At 36.5% G+C, this 18935-nt stretch overlaps 1 protein-coding gene across 2 annotated transcripts; it reads left to right on the top strand.

The window, feature by feature from the left end:
- The first annotated feature begins 7375 nt into the window (after positions 1 to 7375).
- On the top strand, positions 7376 to 18922 carry tbx1 (T-box transcription factor 1). 2 transcript variants are annotated; one of them, XM_039658229.2, is made up of 8 exons: positions 7376 to 7942; positions 9214 to 9553; positions 12191 to 12292; positions 12527 to 12698; positions 13490 to 13645; positions 14822 to 14889; positions 16035 to 16135; positions 17883 to 18922. In XM_039658229.2, the coding sequence occupies exons 1-8, from the start codon at positions 7756 to 7758 to the stop codon at positions 18263 to 18265; spliced, it is 1509 nt and encodes a 502-aa protein (XP_039514163.1). In that variant the 5' UTR covers positions 7376 to 7755; the 3' UTR covers positions 18266 to 18922. The 2 variants fall into 2 exon arrangements, with proteins under 2 accessions (XP_039514163.1, XP_039514162.1); XM_039658228.2 differs by having other exon boundaries at positions 9163 to 9553.
- Positions 18923 to 18935: the final 13 nt, after the last annotated feature.

The following is an 18935-nucleotide window of genomic DNA, read 5'->3' as shown; positions in this document are numbered from 1 at the left end:
CCTTAAATGCAAGTCGCTTTAGATGCATGAAATTTGGAATGATTTACTAAATTGCTAAAATTCACAAATAATTAACATTGTTTTTTTTAGAAAGAGTGACTGACCTTGAATTTCCTTGTAAAACGTACTCATTTTTCACAGTGAATGTTCTATCAATTTACATTTGGCGAAGGACCAGAGTCCTTTCCAAATTTAGCATTTCACTCAATCCCCATATTGTTCACAAGCCCATGTGACTTCCTGCTCTTCATCTGGATGGCAGAGATGGCATAGGAAAGAACCATGACGATTTCCTCTAGGTTTTGCCTTTATTTTAGTTCGTTTTCCAACCACATCATTTGGTTATTGTGAGTCACACTAGGGGTGATGAGTATAAATTCAACATTCAGACATTTGAAAGCATCTTAAATGAGACTGTGCCCATGTGCAAAAATAATCACCCCCCCCTTAAAATCGCGAAAACTCTGATCCCGTGGATAATGGAGCAGTTTCATCAAATAACAGTGCACCAATGACTGAAATGCAGACAGAAAAGTGGGAGCTAGGGAGAAGAATTAAGTTTGTCTTTACTGTATAGGCCAAGGACACGAGCAGCTGAAAACAGGCTCCGGTTCTCAGAAATGGAGTGAAGGTAATGGTAAAGGAGAGAGGACAGCAGTAGCAGCAGGAGGGGGGAGAAAGAGAGAAAGAAAGAGATGAGCTTGCAATCTCTCCGGAATAACAACATGAGACCTTCGCATATTAAAATAAACACTGGCTGAAGAGGTCAATGGAGGAAAATGGTGAGATACGGACTCTACATTAGATAGTAAATGATCATTTCAAACAGATATTATATTTTATTCAGAGCTTTCAAATTAGAAAGTCGACTGCTCCAGACCCATCTGAGATGGAGAAAAAGGTCTTAATTAATTTGGAAGATCACTGCGGCCGTGAGTCCATATCATGGCTTTTTTTTTTTTTTTTTTTTGTAAGAGGAATGCCAGCTATTTATCAGTTGGCCAATGAGAGAGCTGGAGAGGGCTTAGGTGATGATGGGCTTGCCGCCTCTGCTCAGATAGGAAAAGGATACTTTTCAAAAGCTAAAAGCTTTCCCATTTTAAAACAAAGAAGGGGGGTGATTTTCTTCTGAAAAACCTCATTCGTGGGACATTCCATGCTCTCTCTGTGTTCTGTGAGAAATCTGCTCGACAAAATATGTTTTCGTGACCCTTTCAAAACTGCCTGGATTTATATGCAGCGTGAACCTGTGGAAGACCACATTTATCATTGGATACACGGTGGAAAAAAACACACGCCAAGTTTCAAATGAAAAAAGGATAAGAAATCTGTCAGAAATTGTCAATTGTCGGCACATTTAATATTAAAAGCAGGCACCTATAAAATCATTACCATCCTCCCAAACATTCCCATAAGGAAACATACAGTTGGAAGGATTAATCCATGATGTCACAAATGTTACATTTATATTTTTCATTAAGAGAAAAATCAATGCATGGTTCATTACAAGTCAGTGACCTGAAATGTGGATCTCCTAAAAATTAAAATAATGACATATGCAAATGTAGGCAGTTCTGTCAAAAAACGATATTTTAAAAAATACATTTAATTTTTTTTTTTTTATATAGGCTAAATGAATAGCTATAGATCAAGTGTCATCTGGTTTAGGGAATACTAGTTAGTTCAGTGGTCTGGTCTATGACATTTCTTAACATTAAGCAAAACTCTTAAAGAGAGGTGGACAATTTTTACGTAAATATTTTACGTTTTAGTACTGTAAATACGTCAGTATTATACGTTTCTGCGCGTGTAAAACGTAATTAAATGTACGTATGATAAAACTACACTTAACGTACAGGTACACACGTATTCTCATGAGATCACGTTGAATAAATGCATGATTTAACATCTATCAATTAACTGAATTACTACTAATAAAAAACAAATAATGCAAGTGCTACTAAAATCATCTAAAGTCATCTATAACGGGTACAAATTCAAGGGTCAACTTGATATTTGAACTCTAAAGCGCAAAATGTGCGTGACAAACAATTCCTGTATTTGTTTGGACACATGAGGATAACTGTTTCATTGTATCCATGACCATTGTGTTTTTATGTCCCTATGCTCAAATGACCAAAAATATCAAAACGAACAGTTTAACAGGAAACATGAATTTTTGAGCCAAAAAGGAAGCGTGTTTAACTTTACAGTAAAATGTTCTTTAACCATGCCCAGTTCATGTCCCCCGTTATTGTCACATTTCCCGTCTCTGACAGACAGATCCCATGACAGGGATGCTGAACAAAACTCGATAAACTCTTAAGACTCGATGACGATATAAAACATAATAACCCATAAAACATTTAGATATATTGATCGATTTTTAGATCAGCCTAGCTAAATTAACAACAACTTATAAAATATTATTATCAATTGATTGTAATACATTTTACTGATTAAAAAATAAAAAATATTGTACATATTCGAACATTAAATGTATTCGGTCGTTTCAATCAACGAAAATTTTTTTTTTAAATGATTAGGACTTTCTCTATAATATCCTTTTATAGTAACAAAAAAGGATACTTATATCGAATGCACCACCACCATCCCAAAAATAAAGGTTATTTATGGGTATGTATAGTTTCATGAAGAATTAACCTTCAACATCCATGGAACATTTTCAATGCACAAATGCGGTTTATACTGGAAAAAGGTTCTTTAGATTATAAAATGTTATTGACGCTTTTAAAAACTTTTCACTCAAAGGTTCTCTGTGGAAACAAAAATGATTCTTCTATATGGCATGGCTGCGAAAAGCCCATAAACCCACTATAATAACAAGTTATTAATAATATTATTATAATTATAACATTTCTATCACCTGGAATGGAAACTATTTTTCATGCACGACAATAAAACTAATTCTGCGAATAGCGAATTCGAGTGGCTTGCGTGTTACAAATCACTGTTATGTGATCACAAGATGACAACATCTGAAACAGATTTCATTAATCATGTGTGACATGATGAATGAAAACATTCCGCCCAACTTTATGCAGTATTTGCTAAGACAATTCGTTTTTCAATTAGCCATTTCAGAAAGGGGTGTGGGGGGTATTTGCACACGACTGCATGCCATGTGAAACCGGTCTGGGAATCAAGGGACATCTACTCAGCAACCCAACTGTCAGCGGTCAACTGCTCACTTCCTGCGAGTCTTATTCAAGGATTTGGGCTAATATTTATATAGGATAGGATTTTATATACGGTCCCCATACATAAATGCTCGAAAATCAGCGCCGCGCGCTCCTTTGACACACCATGATTTATTATCTGCTAATTGATATCGGGTTCTAATTAACATCTGACCGTTTTCTCTCTCCAGGGTTTTGTAAAAAAATTGCAGAGATAGCTAAAAAACGCCTGAAGGCACTGGAAGGTATATGCGGTGTGGAAGGATCCCATTCATGAACATTGGATGTTGATAGACGCAAATATTACAAACAGATCTCAGTGTGTTAAAACATGAAAACGGCGACGGAAATTATAGGGGGCTATTGTTGTTTAGGTGTTTGTAATGCCTTTCCCTGCATGCAGGTTAATCATCTTAACACCTTTGAAAGGATACAGAACATGTCTTAACATATGAAAGTTTCTAATGAGGCATCGAGTCTCGTGTTACCACAGCAGAACCCAAATCCCGCGCGCAGGACCACACAGTTCACCAAACACTAAGAGAGTTATGCCCATTCATAAATATTCATCAACATTCATCAACATCCTCCTGGAAAAAAACTCGTTCTTTAATAGGAAACTCACTATTAATATTGCTGCAACAACAAAAAAGAACCACCACGAAAAATATAGCCTATCACAACGAGAAAACAATAGCCTATAGGCTATATTTCAAATATTCACAAACCTTGGTGAATCTACAACTGAATACCGAAATAAAACATAAAAAAAAATTGAATTCATAGGCTAATGAAGCCTACATGGGAATAATTTTAGGTTACGAAAAATTGTATTTATATTTTTATGTCAAGAACAGATTCCGTTAATAATAACAAGCTAATTAAAAAAAAACATTTAAAAAAATATTTCGATAATATGAAGTTGTATTCTTTGAGCAATTTTGTTCATTCAATAATAAATAAATTAAAAGGCTAGGCTATTAGGGGATCTTCTTATACGACTTGTCGGGATAAAAAAATTAAGGCTTATAAATTAATTTTCTCATGTTCCACAAGCAGCAATTTAAATAACATCCTCATATTAATGATATTTGCATCCTCATCCATATTTGCATAAATGAGCACTGTCGTTTGTTCTTAAACAACATAAGCGTTTTGTAAGAAAGTATTACCAACAAAAGAGCCGTAAAATAAATTATGAAAAATGATCTATATATTCATTAAAAACGTTGACTAGGCTTTTTGATCATCCGAACTAAATTAATTGTAGGCTAAGCAGTGATTTATTATTATTTTTTTTTTTACATTATAAGCCTACTTTCATTATTTCAGGTGAAAATAACGTTTAGCCTAATTCAACCCAAATGGTGCTCTGATATTAAAACTGAGAAATTAGTTTAACAATATTTGCTCTCAATTTGCATATGGAGAACAACAACGGACCATCACTACAAAATGATTATTTTTAAAGAAATTAAATAAATAAATGTATCAACCTGTGTAAATGTCCTCTACTCGTGAACTTGCAAAACAAGAGTTCACTCAACTAAATAAAACAAACAAAACAATGAATAGCCTACTATAAAGACTTGATTTTATCTCGTGTTATCCGTGTCTTGAGGAAAAATGGCTTACACTTTAGATGTAATACGGTAGCCTAGATATCCATAAAGAAATCACATACACTATCACACACCTGGATTTTGAAAGGCGCCGCTGAGACAAAACAGGAAGTGTGTCTCCATTGAAAACATCATCCAAACCACACATTAATGATGCATACTGTATTCCAATAAAAGCATAACATATCGTATCACTGTGATTAAACTGTAAAGCTCCAGTTTATTCCAATGGACGTTTCAGAAAAACATAGACTATTAGGCCATTGCACCACTGCCATATTTTCTGTAATCAATATTTTCACAATTTGTAATAATTACTTTTATGAGCTCATTGTTTCTTCTTAAATTAAAATGATGTCAGCTAACTGCTTACATTGATCTTGCAACTGTACATCTGTAGCCTATATCTCTTAACAAATCACTCTGAATTGTAATGTGTGTTGTGAAAAGCGCTAAATAAATGTGAATTTAATTGATTCAAACATAGTGATAAAGAGGAGCTTAAACAATATAATACATCGAATCTTATAAATCTACACAGTAGCGCTATATTGTCTATTGTTAAATATTCTTCATCTAAAATATAAAAATAATACTTGATGCGCCACTTCATTATATCTGAATATAATGAATTTTGCGCAAAAAGAATTTTTCCTTGCGCAAATTCTAAGATTAATATTCCGTTCCGGTTTTTTTTTTTTATCAAGCTCTGAATTGTGTCTGTTATCACCTGAGTATTTACAAAGGACGCTTCCGACTTGACAGTGATGAAGTGATCTGGAATCAAAAGAAGCATCTGATAAAAGAAGGAAATACTTACGCACGCCTGCCTCTTGATCTGGCACAAAATCACAATCACTGCACCCATTCCTACAAATAAAAAAAGAAAAACAAAGTCAAATTGAGGTATGCGTCACCAATGCAAATACCAATCTGGCTGTCTGTTTTAACGCTACTGCAAAAGCACTTTAAAATGCAATAAAAAAGAAGGATGAAACGATAAAAATTGTGAGGTCTTTGAGGATTTGTATGTCAAATCTAATTAATCAAATCAAGTAAATGGTCCAAATTCCTGAAGAATATAATATAGGAAATTATAGGCCCATTTAGAATATAATTTGAGATGTTATGCTACCAATAAAAGGCTAATATGATTGTAAAGAATTATTTGCATGAACTGCCCACCTCAAATCTTTCCTTATAAGAAAAGAAGATTTGTTTATTTACGACCGATAGCATGCTAGGCGTAAGATAAACATCCAAAAACAAATAGTGTTAAGCTGCAGTGAAAACAGTGGTGTCGTTAACTAGGTTATCTCATTAGAGCCCTGCTGCTTTTGCCTGTTATTCAATCGCCCGAGTGTAAATTAGATTCAATCCGGTTGCTATCGCTGCAGGTCAACAAAACATAACTTTTGTTTCTATTCATTAATTATGAACCTTGATAAGCCGATAACCAGTTAGATATTGTATACCAGAGAGAAGGGTCAAGTGCCTGAGCCACGCGATACACTGCTTACGTTTCACGTGCACTTGGGTTGCAAGGCTGGCTGCAGACGTGCATGTTTGGCGACAGACTTACTTGCAACAACAAAAAAGCAAACATTTCAGCGACACGATGTCTTGCTCGCAGTTATTGTCCATTGAGAACGGTAAATAATTATTTCAGAAAAAAAAGCAAAATGGCATGACACAAACCAGCGTTTTGAATAAATGAAAAAGTATATAAAATATAAAAGTATGGCTATAGCTCATAGACTTTAACTTAAAGGAAAGAAGAAAAGCTTAACTAAACAAATGCATGAAAACGGCCAATGGTTAGTTTATAGCCTATATGTTTTTAAAGGAATAATAAAAATGGTTTACTGTCGCAGTGTACATTTATTTACAAAAAAAAAGTTTTGATAAATTTTGAAAATATTTTTACAATGATTTTTTTCATTTCAGTTTATTTTCAGGATTTATCACAACTTTTTCGTCAAAAAACAAATTAAAATGTGTTTTCGTGTGTTTCTGTTGATTAAATCAATCTCTATTATATTAACTCATTTTTTTATTTCAATGAACTAAAAATAAAAGGCAATCGGGGAATTTGCATTTTTAAGTAAAACCAGTAATAATGTTTACAGTAGCTTTTTAAAATACATAAGCATGACGATCTGAAGAGCATTTAAAGGACCATATAGCAGTCTGCAGATCAAGAACAATATACAGCGAGCCTCAGAACCACTGAAGAACCCATGCATTGATAGGTCAACCGCTTTAAACTGGATTCATTTAGCAAGCAGTTCAGAGTGTCTGCAAGCAGTTCACCGGTGTACAGTTCAGAGTGTCTCTGCTTGTAATGCGTTCCACTACCAGTGGGAAAAGTCAAAACATATAATTTGCTGTAAAAGTACAGCGGGACATTCGTGTGACGTTTTCTTTTTCTTTTCTTTTTTTTTCTTGCCAGTGAATTCAAATTTGGTACAATGATTGACAAGGTCCTATTCAAATAAAACATCCCGTGGAGAGCGTGCACACTTTTTTTCAACCGTGCACGGGAGGCGTGGAGCTCGCGCTCCTGACACTCTCTCCCGCAGTAGCTCTTCTCCAGCGAGCCCTAATGACATCACCCAGACACCGCGGCTGAAGAAAACTGTTTTTCTCAAGTGTGTGTATGTGTGTGTGAGTGTGTGTGTGTGTGGAAGAGCTATGTTTTAATACAGCCGGACGTGTTCGAGCAGATCTTTTAATTGGAGCGTATAAAGCGGAGCAAATTCCGTGGGAATAGTTTGTTTTGAAAACACTGGAGAGCACCAACATCGCCAATAGGTCCTTTTCTCAAAGAATGAAACTTCGTCTACTTCGACTTGTTGTTTGTACTGTCTGTGATCTCGACATGGAGTAGCTCGAGGGGTGGAAGCGGTGTTCCTTGACTCGGTTTCTCGCTTATGGACGACTGTAGTCCCCTTTCTCCAAAGGCGAATGCTTTCAGTATTGCCTGTCTGATTTCAGCGAGGGATCAAGCAGGAAACACAACATTTGACAAACACGCCACTAGCCTGGACAAGCAAGTGGTGCAAAACTGCTCGAGATCCATTAAAATGCACTACAGCACTGTCACGCGGGAGATGGAAGGTACGGGCACGATCTTGACAATAACCTTGTGATTTGTAGGGCTCGCGCAGTTTGTTTAACACTTTCGCATCGCCTAGAGCGCGCGAAAAACTTTCAGTTGTCGCCAAAGACACGTTTGGTTCAATTTAGTAATGCAAAATTCAGCACAGCATGTTCTGACTGTTTACGCCCAACGCACTGAGTAAATAAACCGCCGTTCTTTACTCTCCGCGGGCTAATTTGTACAATAGCCAGAAATGCAAATAGGCTGATATGTCCTAAAGTGCACATTAGCTGCAACCTGTGAAGCAGGACAGTCATTGCATGGTCCTCCAATAATCTAAACCGGCCAAGTAAGCATTAAGTCGATTACAAGCGCGCGCAAGGCAAAAGCAAAGTGCCTCAGAAATCTAGGAAACACACAGATTCCACCTTCAACCCAAGGATGAGCCTGTCAGACAGCAGTGGCCAACAGCAAAAATGTGAACAAAAGGAAATAGCATTCAAGAAATAGACGGATAGACTTGTTCCTTTGCAAAATTAGTTGTTTGTCCTTGTTGCACGGTTGTTTGTTTGCTTTGCGAAAAAAAAATTACTCTCCGTCGTGCCAACTAACCAGTCTATTGTTAGAGGAGGGTGGTGTGGGCGATACACTTATCCAAAAGTAAATGGGTGCCGGAAAGCCCATTATAAGGGGCGCACTTCACTGTCAATCAGTCTCGTCCCAAGGCGAGGAAATGCACATTACCTGCAGTTCCTTATCTAAATAGAAATAAGAACCGGTTTTATCGCAAAGGGGAGGCCCTATGTGAGAGATAAGAGAGAAGTCTGGATTTCAGTTTACCAGAGGGGCAGGACAGAGGCCGATTGGAACAGTTCACAGCGCGCAAGCCTTTGAAAACAACGGACCGCGCATATACGCAAAACTTTTGACCATCGTTTAATCAATACGAAGCTACTTAGGAAGGCGTTTTACAGCCTCAGCGAAAAACAAGGAATTTCCAAGGCGGCCTTTTTGACCACTTCATCTAGGCAATATGCGTTAACCTAGAAGGAGACCATCGTTCGTAACGTTCTTGGATACATTCATTAAAACGGGAAACTTTCCCATACGCGACACACTCGAGGACATCACTGTACATTTGATCATCATAGGCGAACTCCTGCATTCACTTGCATATTGTTGCTTTTACTCTCGAGTCCTGCACAAATTGTAAACCCAATTTTTGGAATGATTTCAGCAATATCAAGCCCGTGGCTGACGCAGCTGTCCCATTTTTGCGATGTTGCAGCCTTCACGACCAGCAGCCTGAGCAGTCTCAATACGCCCGGGAGTTACCATCTCTCTCCGTCGCCTGGGGATCCCTACAGCCATCATGAAACCCAGTTTGAGCCGTGCCCGGCTGCCCAGCACGCCTACAACTATTCCGGATCCAACCCAGCACAGGCCCCGGCACAGGGAGACAGCGGGACGTCCAACTGCTCCTCGTCGTCTTCAAGCTCAACTCCGAACAAAACGCTGGTCAAAAAGAACCCTAAAGTAGCCAATATTAATGTACAGTTGGAAATGAAGGCGCTCTGGGATGAATTTAATCAACTTGGAACTGAAATGATTGTCACAAAAGCTGGGAGGTGAGTTGACAGGTTTATATGCTGAACTTCGAGATCATTTTTGACATCGAGTTGTTGTTGTTTTAATACCATTTATCGACATTTACGCGCAGGAAATTATAAAAGACTTTGAGCGATTTTTAATTTAACACTAAAACACGTATAATGTTTAACATAGGCTAATTAAATGGTTTGAACTTCATAATGCACTTGAACTACTGATGGATTAAGCATTACATATCGTTTGTTAATGTATTAATAAGCTATTGATCATTTTCAACAACCGAAGAAATCTTAAAATCTACTTCTTGCACGGGAAAGACACATTTATCATCGTATTATAAGAAAGTTCAACAGGTCTGACTCTGAATAAATACACTTTACAGTGCATTAGCTTAGCACAATCCTCATGACCATTTAAAATGAAATGTAAACAGTCTATTGTGTGTATTTGCACAGTGATAAGACAGATAGCATGAGATACAGTACATTTTGTAGCTCACCTGTGTGCTAAAGGGCTCCTCAATGGCTTTCACGATTCATATACATAGTGTCTTATTTGTACAGCCCGGTCTGTTTATTCAGGTGAATGTCGAGTTTTAGCTTGCATTTACTTGGTGCAAAACAGACCGTGATTAAATGAGCGTAAAATAGCCTAAATGAATATACACTAAATGACTAAGATAAATGCGCGCGAGCGCTACAGGCATACAAATTCACTCATGTATTTGGATATAACAAGGCCTCAGCCAGGAAGTGTTATGCTCAAAGGGACGTTTCTATCAGCAAATTAGCCTATCTTTTAAATAAAAATCACATGTGGGAGAAGGCAAAGGGGAGCTGAACGACACATACCATATTTTATAAGCGTCGCATCTTCGTAAATGAGGTCACTTGACCACTACATGGACTGTTCATCTAGTTCAGTTTTAATTTCTTGCAGCTGCTGTGGCCCACTTCAACTCGAATCAGTTCTGAGGCGAAGAAAACATTGCAGGCGTCGGAATCAAATAGGCCTAATCTCACTGTTAATATTTGGTATAGGCTACAGACCCCAGACATATGTTACACTTAAAAAAAAATCCAAGGCCTGTACTTATATTTCAGTCCAAATTGCCTTATGGGTAAACATTTGCACCGAACATTTTTTTTTTCTTTCACGGTGTGTTGGTGCATCAGCCAATTTGCACTAACAAATTGGCGTCACTATCCGTTCCAATAGGCCTATAGCGATGAAAACTGTACACATTACAAATGTTTTGAAATGGAATTTTCGATTTAAAGTCATGTGTTTTAAAGCGAAATAGAAGTTCTGCTATATTCATAGGCAACTCATTCTTTTTAAAGATTGATTTTTTTATTTTATTAAAAGTGGCCTAAAGGGGCATGAATTTACCACTTCAGCGAACTTATCACTTTAACTTAAAAATAATAATAATAATAATAATAATAATAATAATAATAATATGGGACACTTTAACTTGCACCAATTTGATTTCAATAAAAAAAAAACAGCTTTAAGCTTTTTACGTGTATAAATTGAATGTCAGCAAAACAAAGAAGAAAATCTAATTATCATGCTTTTAGGAAGAAAATAAATCTGGAAGTTTTTGTGAAATAATAGCTAAATTAAGTTTAATATCCAAATATCTCAAATGCAATTGCTACCATGCTAGCTATGCATTAAAATACATTTATTTAACCAATAATTCATAAAAAATAATTAACTAAAAGCAAACCAATACTGATACTAAAATACTAAAAGTCTACAAATACTGAACTACAGAACAAATACTAATACAAACTGCAGAAACAGTGTGCTTTCCTTTATCGCCCGAAGCCGCGTATTAATTTATTTGTTTTCTTAATTTATCTGCAAAATGTCATAGGGTTAACAACGACCCTTATGAAGTCACAGCTTTCATTCATAATGCTCGATGCTAAAACGATGAAAGATGCGGCTAAAAGAGAAAGATTAAGGGACATAAAAGCAGGCTACTAATAGTGCGACATTTTACCTGGTTGTATGTCCGCCTGTGTGTGTGTGTGTGTGTGTGTGGGCGCGCGCAAGGTCATCTGTCATTCCAAAAATGTGCTCACTGCAGTGAATCTAAGGGAAGGCACTTTAAAAGCTACTTTAGCTTCACCTATCCACAACTAGCGCCCTGAAAAGACACTCACGTTAACTGAACAATGATTCCAGTATCACTTTCACTGGTATGCAGCATGTGGTGTGCCTATGCTTCAGATGGTTGCATGCAGAAGGGCTTATACTTTTTCAGAATAATGTATGCGTCCTCACGTGTTTGTTCTGCATAATCGACGAACGCATCCTTGTGCGCGGGGTTATGTGTGTGTTTGTGAGTGAGAGAGAGCGAGAGAGAGAGAGAGAGAATTGCGATGTTTCATAGAAGGTCCGAGGTTTGATAATTCTTGCGCGTAACACGGGCCTAATATTCTATAACCTATCAGTTAAACACATATTTGCAGTCAGAATGCATGTAAAATTCCAAATTGTCAGCAACATTTTGCAAAAATACTGTGGCATCACAATGAAAAGAGTCAAACTACAGAGAAATATGTATGTGCAATTATTTAAGTAATAGAAAATAAGTAGTTTGTTTATTCATAACCAACGGGTTGCATTCTCCTCTACAGACGAATGTTTCCTACATTCCAAGTCAAAATATTTGGAATGGACCCAATGGCAGATTACATGCTCCTGATGGATTTCCTACCAGTGGATGATAAACGATACAGGTATGCAATAAGCCTATGGATGGCACATACGTTTACGCCTAATATGCATCCACTGCATCAAAACGAATAAACATATTTCGACGTTACATCAAAGTCCCGTTACTATTTGAATGGGCATAATATCGTGAATCACATTTATAGTGAATATTATTATAAAGTGTTACCCAAAGAGCACCACATAGCTGTCTGACGTTGCAAACGGAGTACTCATTCTCTCCCTTGTCTGTTCTGAAGGTATGCCTTCCACAGTTCATCGTGGCTGGTGGCGGGGAAGGCTGATCCAGCGACTCCAGGAAGAGTGCACTATCACCCCGACTCACCTGCCAAAGGCGCGCAGTGGATGAAACAGATCGTTTCCTTCGATAAACTAAAACTAACCAACAATCTGCTGGACGACAACGGACATGTAGGTGTTACCATTTTTACATTTATAACAGCACAGACCAGTGGAAGAATGAGAGGTGTACATATCCTTAAATTACGCGTGTGACAAATCTGCACATTTAAAGGCAGTATTTAAATAGCCTAGTGTAAAGCTATTTATGTATATTCTGCAAATTTCGCTAGCTATCATTAACACAAATGAGGATGGAAAAAATGAAAGCTACATTATGCCAATAATTATTTAGACATTTGATTGCTTCTTAGTTTTCACATTTAAAATATTTTTATTTTACAAAAGTATAAATGTGAAGTATAACCTCAAACTTTCTAAATATGTTCATATCTAGGCGTAATTAATGTATGATGTTCGGTCATCTGACTTTTACCATTCTGTAGGCCCACCTCGTCTTGGTATAGATTATTCAGTGCAGTGGTTCCAAAACTTTCACTAACTCTTCGTGACACTTTTAATTAACTTTTAAAAAACAGAAAAAAAAAACTAAATCGTATCGTTCCTTACAATATTTCCAGCCCTAGTGTTTTGTTGTGTAGTTACTGTGCAGGCTATAGGTTATGTATATGTGTATGTACTGTAGGACCTGCATGTATTTATGTTTGATGCGGTGTTTATGTATGATCTCCTTGACTTGTACAGCGACCTTGAGCTTGGGAAAGACGCTTTGAAAATAAAACGTATCATTTTATTAGTAGACAACTGGTAAAGCGCGAGACGTAATTCGCCTCAAAATAAGCGATGACAACCTGGTTTCTAATTTTTAAAATCATGTTAAATTATATTTATTGCTCTTTCAGATCATACTGAACTCAATGCACAGATACCAGCCCAGATTTCATGTGGTCTACGTGGATCCTAGGAAAGACAGTGAGAAATACGCCGAGGAAAATTACAAGACATTTGTGTTCGAGGAGACCAGATTTACCGCCGTCACAGCGTATCAAAACCACAGAGTAAGTGCTCATCTCTCACTCTAATTACCGCTTTTTAGGGAATTAATTACCAACGTCCTGTTGGCAGAGTTAAACCCATAGTACCTAGCCTAATTTACAGAGAAGTGCTAATGTAGGCTACTTATTTTGTTGGATAGCTCTTTAATGTTTGTCAATCATGGCGGTTCCTAAAGCACGAACCTAATAAAATTAAAATCCGAGTATCGTGAAAGTATTTTTAGAATCGACTTGATGGCTTCTTTAAAATGCAAAAGAAAAGAAACATAGTTTTTAAAATAAACCATTGTTTTCATGTTATGTTTATTTACTTTTAAAAGCAACACGTAGCCTAAACGTTAAGCTGCCTTCATTTTTTAAGCACAATCAACTTGGATGTTTAAATCATTTCAACTCAAAAGACATTAAACTGATTTAAAAAATAAGTTGAATTTGGTAAAGTAGAAAATAGCTTAACTTATTTTGATGAGTTAGAGCAATGTAAAAACACGTTATCATAAAATACTGATTATATATATTTTTTACAGTGTAATAACTTTGAACACATCTCATTGAAAGGAAAAATTAAAATGAAATTTAAAACGACTTGACTAGTTGAGCTCTAAATAAAGACTGTGGTGTCACTGATGCTCTCGCGCAGCTGTCTAGTGTTTTTCTTCTCTTTTTTTCATCTGTCTTTCCTGCTCTGTCTTCTATCAGTTTGACCTCTTGATCTCCAACTCTCACCGCGGGCTTTACATTTGTTTTTCGACTCATTCCGGAAAATCACGCACATCTTCATCCAGCGCTTTTCCACAGCCATGGGGCATTAGCCTACCTCGCCTCGGCTCGAGTGTTCATATTTAACATAAATAGTTTCCAGTCGGTGTCCAAATAAATGTTGAAATGAGTTATTGTTAATATAAATACAATCGTCGAGTGTCTACGCCCTTTCAGAAATACAGCACATACGTTAACAGTGCTGTAGGGCCTATGCGCGATTAATTGGAGCGTAACATTTCAGAAAAACGAGTTTACAATTTAAAAAACGCCTTATAATAACACAAGCTCTGGGGTGGACTTTGAGAAATGATTATATGTATAAACAATCTCATTGTCTCTAACAAAATTGGAGGTCAATACCCGAATTTGTTCATTTGGAAAACGCCACATTATTCATGTTTTCACTCTCTTCCCCAGATAACACAACTGAAAATCGCCAGCAACCCGTTTGCCAAGGGATTCAGAGACTGTGATCCGGAGGACTGGTGAGAATATGTCTTTTTGGCTGCTACTCAACTAAGATAAATGTATTGTAAATACTATAAGCACATTTGATTTTATATTGAACGATTAATGCAATTATAACTAACAAATTATGCTAAAGAATTAAAAGTTGTAGCATAACCTACTAGGCTACTCAAATTTTTTGTAATTTTTTTTAAATTTTTTTTGCCAACTTAACCGTTAATGAACATGAACATTCTTAAAAATAAAGCTTCCAAAATTGAGTTTGAAAAGCAATAGAAGAGCATTTTCTTTTCGTAGTGAGCAAAAATTTCGATCTTTTTTCCACTATAACAAACCTTTTGTGCCATGGAAAGATTCCATGAATGTTAAAGGTTCTTTATTAAACTATTTTAAGAGTGTAATAAACATTTTTTTTTATACACCAAAATATAGCTACTTTATATATATAACTACTTTTTATACTTTTTACTGTAATTAAACTTTAATTTTTACCTTTTACTGTAATTAAATTAAGCACAATCAACTTGGATGTTTAAGTAATTTCTACTTAAATTACCTAAAACTGACTGAGTTGAATCTAGTAGGCTATAACTTGTAAAAAAGGTTGAAACTGCTTAACATGTTATTGCTTTAGCGCATCAAAATATGTTTAACTTACTGATCATATCATGTTTTACAGTGTAAAATATTTTTAAACATTTTTTACAATCTGAAAAAATGCTGTCTTAATAAATATATATATATTTTTTATTAAAGTAACTCCCGGTTAACCAATTTTGATGTTCTTTTTTTAATTAAAATTCCTAAAATTTTTATTTATGACATATATATGACAAAATAAACAAGTTGAAAGACTTTTGTCAAATCAACTTAAATAACGTATGTGGTCCAGATAACATAATATTTTGAGTTTCTGATGATTAAATCAATCTTCTTCATTGTATTAACTCAATTTTTCTATTTCAATGAACTTAAAATTTTAAGGCAACCAGGTTACTTAATTTAAGTTAAACCAACAATATTTTTTACAGTGTATGAGTCATTGCTCTGAATGAAAATTATATTTCTGCTAGAATACCATTAGACATACCACTCATTCATACCGACTACAAAACAATGCATTCCAGAACATGTCACTGATTCCATCTCGCGTGCTTTTCAGGCCCCGGAATCACAGGCCGGGCTCTCTGCAAATAATGAGTGCGTTTGCTCGAACCAGGAACCCCATGTCCTCTCCCCCACAGCAGAACGGCACAGAGAAAGGTCTGTATATAAAACACAGCTAACAAAATCTCAATTACCATGGGGAAAAAAATGTTTTAAAACAATATTCCTGAGTTTAAAAATGAACATTTCTACACTACGACATGACGAATAGTCACATTTGCTGTATGGATAATATTGTGTGCCTATTACACATTTAAATCCATTACTGATCAAACAGTGCGTACAGGAATGTACACTCACACACATAAACATTAAACCGTATTCAGCTGTGATTACTGTGTAAAAGCCAATTTGCCAAAAATGAGCAACAGGCCCAAATAAAGTCAGTTAGGATTTTCAAGTCGAGTAATGGCTCCAGTCTGTTTGGTCTCTCAGCATCTACGTTCCACTGCGCAAAACAGTTACATTTGTCTAGTTGAGCGCTGCGAATTTCAATACACAAAGGTTTGAACAGCTGCGTGCCCGGAGGACATGCTCAGACTGAGATTTTTTCAGTCCTTCGCTCAATGTAAAATGATTTCCTGTGAGAATATACCTCTTTGGCTGAAGGACACTTATGACTTATCCTGCCAATCAAACACAGCACATCACACTCACAAACAAACTACTAAATTACACCACTTTTTCATTCCAGTTCAGGTCCCTAAACTCATTGTCTAGGCTTCCAACATTTTGTAAAGAGCCATTCAAAACTGCATCTATACACAAATACACTCTTGAAAAAAAAAAAAACGTAATTATTGGTATCGATGGTTTCATGAAGAACCTTTTAAAGGGATAGTTTACCCAAAAATGGAAATGTTGTCATCACTTATTTACCCTTGTGTTGTTCCAAACCAGTTTGAGTTTGTTTCTTCTGTTGAACACAAAAGATGATATTTTAAAGAATGTTGTAATCAGACAGTTGACGGCACCCATTGAATTCCATGGTAGAAAAAAAAAATACTATGGAAGTCAATGGGTGCCGTCGACTGTCTGAATCTTTAAAATAACATCTTTTGTGTTTAACAGAAGAAAGAAACTGGGTTATTTCAACCCAAATTTGGAACAAATATTGACAAACCCGCAGTAATTGGCTCATTTTTAACCCATAGTTTGGGTTAGTCCATATTTCACCCAAAATTGGGTTAAAACAACCCAGCATTTTTATATACAATATATATATATCACTGTAAAAAAAATATTTTCATGATTTGTCATCACAACATTTTTTCTTTTGTCAAATCAACTTAAATAGTTTATGTAGTTCAGATAACATAATGTTTTGAATTTCTGATGCTTAAATCAATCTCCTTCATTGTATTAACTCAATTTTTCCAGTTCAATGAACTTAAAATTAAGGCAACCACGTTACTTCATTCTTTAAGTTAAACCAACAATATTTTTTTACGGTATATATATTCCGAGTTTAAAAATGAATATTTTTACGACGAATTACACATTTAAATCCAACATACACAAACTAAATTATATCGCTTTCTGTGCTTCCTACATTTGTAATACTGTGGAGATTAATTTAATCATCTGAAGAACCTTTTTTTTTTTTACAAAGAAAAAGAAATGTTTATAGAAAGGTTTACCCAAAATGTTTTTTTCTATTGCATTGCTGGAAAAGCCCCCTTTTTAAAAACCTTTATTTTTAAGAATGCAGGTCTCTAATCAATAGTGTGATTGTGCAACTAATCCTAAAAATATGACTCACACCTGGTTATATCTTGCACCATATCATATTTCGAAATCTTACAGCTCACACTTTTTTCTTTTTCTTTTGTCCCGAACACAGAGGACAGCAGGCGAGAATATGACCGTGACCCTAGCGGCACTCCCCTCCACTCCGACCCCACTCACCAGCTGATGTCCCGGGTCCTCAGCCCTGGCCTTCCGGTCCTCGGCGGCCTCCACGCCGTACCCCTCACAGCCGGACACCGCAGCCCACCCCACGAACTACGCCTCGACGGACACCCCCAACCCCCCGACACCCTGCACCATCATCCGTACAAGTATCCAACCAGTTATGAACACTATCTGGGAGCCAAAACCAGGCCGTCCCCATATCCCTCACCGGGCATTAGAGGCCACGGTTACCACCCACACATGAACCCGGCCACAGCCAACATGTACTCTGCAACAAGCGCACCCACTAATTACGACTACGGGCCCAGATAATGACTCAATCGGCACCAAATCGAGAGCCACAAGGGACAAAACAGAATGAAAAAATAAATAAACGTTTTTGGTGTGTCCCAGACTCACGAAATTGTTGAGTTTTGGGTTGGGCACATCTCTTGCAGTGGCTTCTAACGGATGGAAAGAGAAGCTGCCATATTTATTGAAGGGAGAAATGTTACAAATGTCCTTGCGGATCATAAGGACGATCCCAACATTGGCTCTGGATGGCCTGTGAACTCAGATTCAGAACAATGGCAGAGCACATGGAAACTGCAGTGTTTGGAGTAATGAGGAGGACAAAGACTTCTAATGCATTATCACGGACTGGAACTGAACTTTTGTGTTGGATGCACTTTTTGTTTTTGCTTTTAAAAAGCCATAAATTATATATTATCCTTGAGCCATCGAGCTTCTAGATAGATGGAATATTTGCATGTTGCGCTGTTCTGAAGGTGCTGAAATGCCCTAATTACTTTTTTTTCCCTGGTTGAGAATGAATAGTTTTTTGTTGTTGTTGAAAACGCTAGACCACCTTTAGCAGGTCCATGAAGCTTGTAACATGGCACTGACGTACAGCAATTCAAATAAATAAATGAACAGAATGACTGTGCTGAACTTGTAAAATAAACATTAAATAATTTACCTTTAAACATGTCCCATTAGCATT

This window comes from Pimephales promelas, chromosome 4, assembly GCF_988280905.1.
Source record: "Pimephales promelas chromosome 4, fPimPro1.hap1.1, whole genome shotgun sequence".
In the NCBI taxonomy this organism is placed as follows: Eukaryota; Metazoa; Chordata; class Actinopteri; order Cypriniformes; family Leuciscidae; genus Pimephales; species Pimephales promelas.
Note: the sequence above shows the minus strand (reverse complement) of the source record. Positions and strands in the feature narration are given on the sequence as shown.

What these genes read in the sequence shown, in the direction of transcription:
- tbx1 (XM_039658228.2), top strand. Translation starts at nt 7,756, where the DNA reads ATGGACGACTGTAGTCCCCTTTCTCCAAAGGCGAATGCTTTCAGTATT. An exon ending in GTGGATGATAAACGATACAG is followed by an intron (nt 12,293 to 12,526) that starts GTATGCAATAAG and finishes TCTGTTCTGAAG; the next exon opens with GTATGCCTTCCACAGTTCAT. An exon ending in TGCTGGACGACAACGGACAT is followed by an intron (nt 12,699 to 13,489) that starts GTAGGTGTTACC and finishes TTGCTCTTTCAG; the next exon opens with ATCATACTGAACTCAATGCA.